A 10,383-nucleotide genomic window follows, 5' to 3' on the forward strand; every position below is an offset into this window, starting at 1 on the left:
TTAAAATTTTTGAGCACTTGTAACGCGAAACAGAGGAAGGCTATCATCAAACTATCGAATCGTGACGCTATATTAGCCTTAGTCGAATGTTGTATAAATGTACTACGCGGTAACATTCAACTAACAGACGGGCCAAAGATACAATTGAAGAAACACCGTAATGTGTTGCATAAACTTTGTAGAAAAATTCCTCTCGCTAAGAGCAAACAGATTCTAGTTCAGAAAGGAGGTTTTCTCCCACTTTTATTAGCACCGTTACTCTCAATCGTTAGTTCAGTTGCAGGCTCTGCCATAAATCGTGCCATAAATAAATAAATGGCTCGGAAAATGATTTTGGTGTCCGAGGACGCTTTACGTCGAATGAAGAATACTACCACCGAAGATGTCGCTCTCGAATCGGACATACCATCCTTGGATAAAGAAATGAAAACTATTCTCGACAACCCTCGTATTTGCGAATCGGAGAAATTAACTTCATATAATCAAACTTTGCAACGACACATTGCATCTAATCGGAAACCAGTTGAAAAACAAAATAAATCAGTTAAAAAAACCTGGTACGAAGAAATTGCAACGTCTATCCCACCGTGCATGCTTTCTGACGCGATATCGTTGTACACTTGGACATTGAGGTATATTTCGTGGAACGAACTTGGCGAAATGGAAGTTGGGGGAAGGGTGGTGCCCGGAACTAACGTAGTGGATTTAATTTACGATGCGGTTAGAAAACCCATACCAAATACCGACCCAACGGGTTACAAAAGCTTCTACGAAATATTGCAAAATAACAATGTACCGAAAAAATTTATCAAAAACCCTACTAGAGCGCGTGTATTGAAATCATTAATGTTTAACGCGACACCACCCAAACTTAATCAATGGGTGACGATTTGATTGTAATTACAAATAAAACGTTTATCACGAGTTATGAGCCTTTATTTCCCTTTCATATCTCAAAATGGATGGTTGTACAGAAGTTGTAGCGCAAGGTATCGTGTCCAGATTATTTGAATCCTTTTCAAAAAATCCAAAAATATTAACCGGCGTCTTAATAATATTATGTTTCATAATAATCGAAGTTTTCGACTTCTTAATATTGTACTATGCGACACGCACATCCGGAAATAGTACCATTTATGGATAAGCTAGAAAATATTTATTACGACGTATCTGACTCTGGTGGGTACGTTGGTATTCGCGGATTGTATCGTTCAGCTAAAGAGAAGGGTCTCAAAGTGACGAAAAAAAACGTTAAGGAATTTTTACAAAAGCAAGATACCTATACTCTACATAAAAATACCAGGTGGCGATATAATCGAAATAAGACGATAGCGTACGGTATAGACGATCAATGGCAAGCCGACCTCATTGACCTCCAGAAACTTTCCAAACAAAACAAAGGCTATCGATATATACTTGTTTGTATAGATATTTTTAGTAAATACGCTTTCGTTGAACCGGTGAAAGATAAGAAAGGAGATACTATAGTAAAGGCGTTGAAAAAGATACTGGATGGTGAAAGAAAACCAAGGCGAATACAGAGTGACCATGGGAATGAGTTTGTGTGTAAAGCCGTTCAAGCTGAATTAAAATCACGAGGAATTGAGTTTTTCGCGACAAACTCGGAAGTGAAAGCCAGTATTGTCGAGCGATTTATCAGATCGTTTAAATCAAGGATGTATCGATACTTTACTGCGAAAAATACATATACGTACGTCGATGTGCTCCCCAGATTAGTTAGTGCTTATAATAACAGTTACCACCGTTCAATTAAATGTAAACCTATAGAAGTAACACCTCAAAATTCCAAAATCATTTGGAAGAATTTATACTGAGATATTGACTTCAGTCCCCCTGTGAAGTACGATAAGCAAAAACAAAGGGCTTTTTGAGAAGGATACGTCCCTAATTTTTCGGAAGAATTATTTCGAGTAATTAAGCAAATACCGAGACAACCGCCGGTATATAAACTCGAGGCGTTAAATTCGGAACTCATTTTGGGTGTTTTTTACAAAGAGGAAGTACAAAAGGTGGGAAAAGATCTCGAGACTTGCGCGTTCAAAATTGAAAAAGTGCTGAAAAAGAGAAAAAAAGCTGATAATACCGTAGAATTGCTGGTGCGTTGGAGTGGATACGGACCTCAATTTGGCAGTTGGGTGCAGGAAATTGACTTACAATGAGTTTCTATATCACTTTACCATCCGATTCATCGACAAAATACTTTCCCAACAATACTACGAGTAAATTTAGGACGTATCTTCCAGAAGTAGTAAAACTTAATGGCCCTTACGAAGTTGGATTAACGGAAATAAGTTATCCAAGAACCTGGAATAATGTGAGGGAAGAAAGATTTATAAGAATTTGGTCCACTGACGCTATAACTATGGAAACGGTAGTTGTTATTCCTAAAGGCAGTTTCTTATCAATTCGAGATTTACTCGGAATGTTGTTGTTCAAAGATAGCACAATCAAATTCACGTATACTGCTAGTTTAAAACGCGTATCCGTTTTTATGGACTATAATTACACGATAAATATACCTGGTGATATTGCGGTTATGATGGGATTTACGCTTGACTCAAATGAAGATTACGTAATTACGGAATCCATGATGGCGCCTTATATCGTGGATTTGGATGCTGGATTACATTCTCTGTTTGTTTACTCTGACGTAGTTACAAATACGATCGTAGGGGATAGTAAAGTCCCTCTTTTGAGAATAATCAGCGTGAAAGGAAAAGACGGAGAAACTGTCGATGTGGAATTTGCTCGACCTCATTATCTGCCTGTAGCTTCTTCGGACATACAAACTATAGAAATTAACGTTATGGATGAACTGGGAAACCCTATACAATTCGAACGAGGGAAGGTGAACGTTACTCTACACTTCAGACCGCGGAGGACCTGGCTCACCTTATAATAATACGAGCTGGATGGGGTAACTTTCAGTTCAGTGAATAGCGGCGAATGACAAACATCATGGGACGACCCCATTACATTTCCGCCCTAAGCGATTATGAGGACTACTATTTAAACCAGGCTGGTTTCGGATCCATGCCTGTATATCGGGGTGTTCCTGTACAAAGAGGGTATGGATTAGGGAACATACTGGCTTCGGCCTTTCGGAGCGCCATGCCCCTTTTTAAACGTGGTGCTCAGTTTCTTGGAAGAAAATTTCTCGATACCGGAGCGAAAGTCGTGACGGACGTTGCTAGTGGTATTCCAATTAAAAAGTCTCTAGTGACTAGATCGAAGAGCGCCGGTAAAGAAACCTTATTGTCAGCTGCGAATGTGGTTAAGGAGATGACAGGATCCGGAATTAAAAAGAGGCGGAGGGTGCATCGCAAAGTCACTCGGGTTAAAGCTAAGAAGAGGAAAACATCGTGTCGTTCTTATTCCGATATATTTTCCTAAAGCCCAAGAATATGGCGCTGATGCATCCTAACTCTAGTGGCTGCGTCAATGGCGAATTGGATATTTTCCAAGTCCCGTTAACGCAAACGGGAATTATCAGTGGTGAATGGGTCGAATACTTTCCCATTTCCAGCATCAGCAACAATTCAAACTTAGTTTTCTGCATTAGTGGAAATTCTGAATCCTACACGGATTTGTCCCAAACTCTGCTTCATGTTCAAGTGGATGTGAAAATGGACGATGGATCTTCCCCGAAAGCAGCCGTGATTGCCGCGGATGGTACAGTTACTACACCGGCGGATAATGTAGCCCCAGTTAATTTGTTTTTGCATAGTCTCTTTCCCGAAGTGCATTTGTTTTTAAACGAGAAATCGGTTACCCCTTGCGCTCAAAATTACCCGTACAAAAGTATGATTCAAACTATGTTAACGTTTGGAGACTCTGCTAAAAATAGTCATCTGACAAGCTCATTATTTTATTGCGACACGCCGTACAAGTTCAACGATTTTGCGAATAACAAGGGTTTCTTGAAGAGAGCTAAATTCGCCCAAAAAGGAACTATAGATATGATTGGTGCTCTTCATTTAGACATTTGCCAACAACGTCGCTACCTTTTGAACTTGGTGGATTTAAAATTTGTTTTTGGAAAGCCCAATACCGAATTTTGCTTGCATTCTGACGTAAAATGTAAACTGAACATTACAGCGGCATAGTTATGTTTGAGGAAAGTCAAATTGATACCTGAAATCCCGCTTGCACACGCGAAGGTGTTACAAATGTCGAGAGCGAAATATCCAATTACCCGCACGGAAGTTACTTCGTTTTCGATCCCAAAAGGCAACATGAGCGTCGTGCAGGATCATTTATTTAATGGGCAGAAACCGAATAGAGTCGTCATAGGGATGGTCGAACAAAGTGCGTTTTTGGGTGATCTAAAATTGTCACCATATAATTTCCAACCCGTTGATGTGAATCACATTTTTTGTTCGCCGACGGCAGTAGTGTACCACATAAACCGCTGACGCCAAACTTTGCAGAACATAGCTACATTCAAGCCTACGCTAATTTATTTCTTCAAACGGGTCAGTGGAATATTGACGAAGGAAATCAAATAAGCCGCGACGATTACCCTGGGGGAAACTGTCTTTTTGTCTTTGATTTGAATGCCTCCCATTTTCATCTCGTTAAAAATGGAAATTTGAGACTAGAAATGAAATTCGCTTCCGCGTTAAAAGAAACCATCGCCGTTATTGTATACGCCGAATTCCAGAGTTTGATTGAAATTGATAAAAACCGAACCGTAATCTTCGACTAGAATGGATACAATACAACTAACGAGAATTTTGGGGAAAGATAAGTTCACCAGAAATTTATTTCGGAGTGTGTTTGCCGCTGACCAACTACCAAAATTTGTGACGACTTTTCCGTCTCTTTATATCGTGAACACCGATACGTCAAACGGTGCTGGTCAGCACTGGGTAGCCTTGTATTTCTCCAGAAATGCCAATACCGAAATGTTCGACTCGTACGGAAATCCACCTGATATGTTTCGTTTTAATGACTTTGTAGAAAGAAATAGTAAAACTGTGACTTTTAACTCGTTACAATTACAAGGAAATCTTAGTAGAACGTGTGGAGGATTTTGTGTGTATTTCGCTCTTAATAGATGTAGGGGTGTTAAAATGTTTAATATCGTGTCTAGATTTTCGAAAAATAAAAATCTAAATGATGAGATGATCAAAGAATTTATGTATACAAGATATTCAATAAATTTTCAATAAATTATAGTGTTTTTCAAAGTTTATTTACAGAAAAATACATTCAATATTCATATATTTAAAAAAATCGTTAAATATAAGTTCATATTAACAATATTATTTTATTTATTTAAAATGCTTATCCAGTGGTGACCGTGTGATAGGGTACGAATGCCGTCTCCCAAAATATATCTTTTATTATCACAAGGATTGAGAGACATTTTATTTTGGGAGACAGTAAACAGCTGATGTTTCTGACTGACTATCCGCTTCATAGAATTACTCGTAACTCGAGTACTAAAGAGAAGGTCCCGATAACTCGAGTGTCGGATAATTTTTTCACTACTCTTTTACAAACACCTTTCGCGGTTTTTTTCTCCCCCTTTTCGGAGAGGATAGAATACATTTTGGGACGAAGTCCAACGAACTCACGTATAGGAATTCCATCCATCTCATCTTTCATTTTTCCTACAACCTTTTTGTTTACGTTATTGTAAAGAGGGTGATTCACGGGATATCCCGAGAAATCGAAAAGATGGGATGAATTATGAAAGTCTAAGTAGACGTCGTCCGTTTGTATATTATACGTGAGGCTGTCCGTGTCCCTGAAAAGTAACTGAGCCCTGTCACCGTAGGTCTTTCGTATGTACTCGTAATGAAACTCGTACATAGTTAGTTTCGAAAGATCCAAAACGGTGAATCCAGTGTAAATTGGTCTATTCAAAGTAAGCGACTTCTTCTTCATATGGATACCCACGAGTTCGTTGTGAAAAATCGTAAATTTTTCAAATGCCGGAGAGGACGCTTTCTTGATGGCTCGCTCGGGTGTTTGTACGAGATGAAAGTCTATCCGGTTTCTCAAGTTCTCCATCGTTTTACCTTTTATATATTTATATATTAAATTAAATTGCAACATTTTCTTCAATTTATGTTGCGGTTTACTTACCAAAACACGAGTTGTTCAAAAGCTTGAAGAAATCTTTTTCAAAACTATTGGTGGCAAGTTTCCGCTTTTCAGTATTAAAATTTATGAAGGGGCGAAGCCAGGGACTTTGGTCGAAAGATAGTAAACGGTGAACTTTCGTGAGTTTAAGTCCTTTCGATACGTAGTATTTCAAATTGCGATAGTGAACTACGTATCGCTCTTTGTTGTAAAGATTGGGAACTAGTTTAGGTAGGGTGTCTTTCTCCGGAAGGTGTAATCGTTGTAGCATCAGTTTATAATAAGAAGAAAATTGTTCCGTTTTTATTCTTTGAGATTCGGGTGCGAGAGGGTAACAGTTATGTTCGTGATGAAGTTCAGCGGGATATTCTAAGTCAACCTCCAAAATGAAACCGTAAGGAGACTCGTCCGATAGAGAAAGCACGTGTTTATGAGCGTAGTCGAGGAGGTCTTCGACTGGTACCCAAGCGAATCTACTCGTGGGTAGATAATCGACCATGGCGAAACCATAAAGGTTGTTAACGTCGAGGTACATGATGTAATTACTCTCTTTCTTGGGGTCGTAGGTTTCGGGGATGTTCGGGTTATTCGCTTCCGCGAAGCGATGGCTAATCATAGACACCCCTCCTCGAATACCACGTTCTATAAACAAGTGCATATCAATATCGAGAAGTAACTCCAACTTCACTTTAGTCATGTGAAGCGCGGACTCCCAGGCGAACCCCGGTCCGGTATATGCATGCGCGCAATCCAGACCGTAGTATTCTACGCACATAGCGCGGAAACTTTTGAATACGTCGGCGAGTTGAAGGGTATCCGCCTGCACGTATAAATCGTGGAGTTCCCCTGTTAATAAACCACCATTAATTTCACTTTTGTTTTAAAAATCTTCCATAGATAATACCTAGATTTTGGATTTTAAAAATGTTCCACACTTGACGAACATTCTCGTAACTCTCATCCGATATGTGTTCGTCAGTTAGAGCGTTGAAAAAGGCTTCCTTGGGTGGAAGTTCGACCTCTTGAAACTTCTCGACGTTGCTCATATAGTCGTAGGGATAGGTTAATTTTTTCAGTAAATACGGGACTTGATGAGCAGGATAGAAAGAGTTCAAGATGGGAAATTTTTCTCTACCTCCCATGGCCAAATTAGAAATTAAAGTTTCGAGACTAGCGGGCATAAAACGAATTGAGTCGATGAAACGTAAGCGACCGAAAGTGAAACTGATATACGATTCACTGTTAGATGGAATACACGAAATGTTCTCATCTTTTTGAAGCCCTATCCTTTGAATTATAAGATGGGCATCATAACTGAAAATTTTATATAGTTTATTATAGTTAATATTTAATGTTAAAACAGAACTTACTGTGACAAATTATGCATTATGACAGGAGTAAACTTTCCTACTCGCAACTTTAAATTACAAGAATTGTGCGCAACTCCACGAAAATGCCCTAGTAATTAATATTAGTTAATTTTTATCAATATTTACAGTATATTTATGTTCGTATTACCAGAATAATGGCAATGATCTCTGACTCCCGGATCATCCTGTGTTAGGACGTCCTCACACACGTAACAATGAGTCGCTTTACGACATAACTCTTCCTCGGCTGGACTCAGATCCATAGGAATATTTTCCTTTAATAATTCAGTGATATTGTCTCGCTCCATCAACAAACTTTCGAGAAAAATGTCTATGGCATCGGTTCCCCTATATGTTACAGGCGCATTTGGCTTTCCGTCGGGTCCTATTACGACGTAACTGAAACCGCACGCGACGTGCTCAGAAAGTTTGGTTGTTGATGAGATTGAAGAATCTGGGTAACAAGTCTGGATTTTGTCAATTATAGATTCAAAATCCGCATATATGACGTATGGGACCTAAAAATAAATTTATTAAGACTAAGAACTTATGGAAATTCCAAATGACTTCCTACCTTCTGAAGCCAATCAATTTTTTCAAATTTCAAGATGGGTTTTTTGTATGGCATTTTAACGAGTTGTGGACTGTGCACGTTACAGTCTTTTAAGTGTTCTCTATGATTTTTTTCTGAGTTTCTTCCCGCGAAACGATGTAAACAATAACGGCAGACGTAAATTTTTCCGTTATAGTTTGTGAAATGACTTAATAGTCGGCTAATATCAGTAATTAGACAAAAATGTTGCTTTTCTTTGGATTTTAGATAAAGTACGTCTATTTGTCGATCCTCGGGAGCTTTATTTTCGCTGACGTGGAGAGGAAAAACTTCTTTTTCGTAACCAAAAACATTGATAGATAGATTGTTTTTATTTTCAAACCTTTTTAGTTTGAGTGGATTTAATTCAAATGGAAAACAAATGTCGGTGCAGTCTAACTCCGTTTCAAAAGCTACGTATTTATTTTGATCATCGCGATGAGATTTTGGAGGTTGAGGATGTAATTTCGCGAGAATACACCATAAGAAACACTTTTGATCATTAGTTTTAATATTTAAGAGTCCTTTTCCGGGATTATTCAGTTCAGGGGGAAGCTCTATATAGGTACCACCAACCAGTGGCATGTATCTAATAATGTCCACTTGAAAAAACAAGATACGATCTATGGTCCATCCACTGCCCATATCTTGAAATTCCTCCATCGCCTGTACCATTTGTTTCACACACGAGTCTATTTGGTTAGATATTAAATGTGATAGTAAGGAAGTTTGAGTTCGGCTTCGGAAATATTGTAATGCTTCGACTTCCGATCCGTCGTTCAGTTCGCGAACGTATCTCACACGTAAAAAAATTTTCCACTTTATACCCCGCTTCTTACTTAAATGGTTTTCCAAGTATTTAATTAATGATGATTTTATTTTTTTAATTATTAATTCTGGATCCGTTTCACTCGTTTGCGGGGTATATCGCGAACTCACGATGGCGTCTTCGAGAACCGCGACTTCTTCGAGGTTTTGAAGAAAGTCATCCACCTGGTCGTTGGTGGCTAATTCGAGGTCTATGGGTTTATGGTCAGATGGTCCAGGCGTGGGGGAAACTGGACGACTCCGATGAATTCGCGAATGCTGAATTAGTCTGTACCTTCTGGCAAAACTATTATTACATACATGGCAGACATATTTTGTTTTTCCATGTTGTTCACGAACGTGGCGATTTAAAAGTAACTTGAAAGAAAATTTTCTCGAGCATAAAGGGCATGAAAACATATTGCCTAGTTGTTCGTCGCGACTGATAATTGGCTAGGTCTGACTTGATCTTATGTACTAATGAAATTTCATACCCATTACTCTCCCTAATCCTCTCTATATATGTGAAAGGTTCGACACCCTCTGTAGTCATGTAATATGATCTACGATAAAGTGACGCTTCTTGCTTCTTGCTACGCAAAACTATTCCAGCTTTTAGACAAATATTGTCTAATAATTTCATTGTAATAAAGAACTTCTTTCATCATGTACGTCATAGTGAAGAATTTTAAATTGATTTTCGCCATATTGAAATTAAGGAATAAGCATCAGATTTAAATTGTTGAGGTACGTTTGTAATAAAACTCCTACTCCCATTACGACAATAGGTTTTCTTATAGAAAGTCCATGTTGTGATATAAGTAAAACATAGTTGGTTTAAATAAAAACACTTTTATTCGTAAGATAAATATTACGCATTCCATAGTTTTATTTGGTGCGCCTTGAATAATGCGCAATTTTTATTATCAGAGTGATATTTACACTCAATTGAACAGGGATTCGACAAGTCTTTGTACTTGGGGCACCCTAATTCTTCGACGTTTATTATTGTTTTTCCAAAAAGTTCAGAAAGATATACTTGTTTTTCTAGCCCCTTAGTGTAAAGGATTGGTGCTTTCTTCGATATGGACGCGACGATTCCAGATAATTCGTCCAATTCGTATTCACCCTCGTCCCATAGCATCCCGCAAATATGTCTGGAGATCCAGGAGTTTATAGCCTTGTCTTTCACGTTTAACTTGTTGTAGGGGAAAGGTGACCTAAATGTGTAAACATCACTTTCACCCGTTTTAATAACGAGAAACGCCAATTCTTTAAGGACATATTGGTTGTTGGCTCTCATAAAGTTCGCTTCAACTATGCAGGAGTTTCCTTCCAACCTTTATTTTATAACATACATTTGTAACGACTCACTCAGAAAAACCTTAATACGATTATCGCTTACATTTTTAGTTGTTTTCCGAGATGTGTTCGAAACCAGATACGGATTAGGAATGAAATTAAATGGGTAGCATCACCCATTATATAATAATTCGTTAT

At 38.3% G+C, this 10,383-nt stretch overlaps 1 protein-coding gene across 1 annotated transcript; it reads left to right on the forward strand.

The window, feature by feature from the left end:
* Positions 1 to 3,425: 3,425 nt before the first annotated feature.
* LOC149666833 (uncharacterized protein F54H12.2-like) lies at positions 3,426 to 4,127 on the forward strand. Its single transcript, XM_089841642.1, has one exon. The coding sequence runs from the start codon at positions 3,426 to 3,428 to the stop codon at positions 4,125 to 4,127; it is 702 nt and encodes a 233-aa protein (XP_089697768.1).
* The last annotated feature ends 6,256 nt before the right edge of the window (positions 4,128 to 10,383 follow it).

Source organism: Phalangium opilio, unplaced genomic scaffold (assembly GCF_054372755.1).
Source record: "Phalangium opilio isolate 3A_F unplaced genomic scaffold, DU_Popi_V2 ptg000060l_1, whole genome shotgun sequence".
NCBI lineage: Eukaryota > Metazoa > Arthropoda > Arachnida > Opiliones > Phalangiidae > Phalangium > Phalangium opilio.

Excerpts from the sequence above, each read along its gene's own strand:
- LOC149666833 (XM_089841642.1), top strand. The coding sequence starts at position 3,426 with ATGGCGCTGATGCATCCTAACTCTAGTGGCTGCGTCAATGGCGAATTG.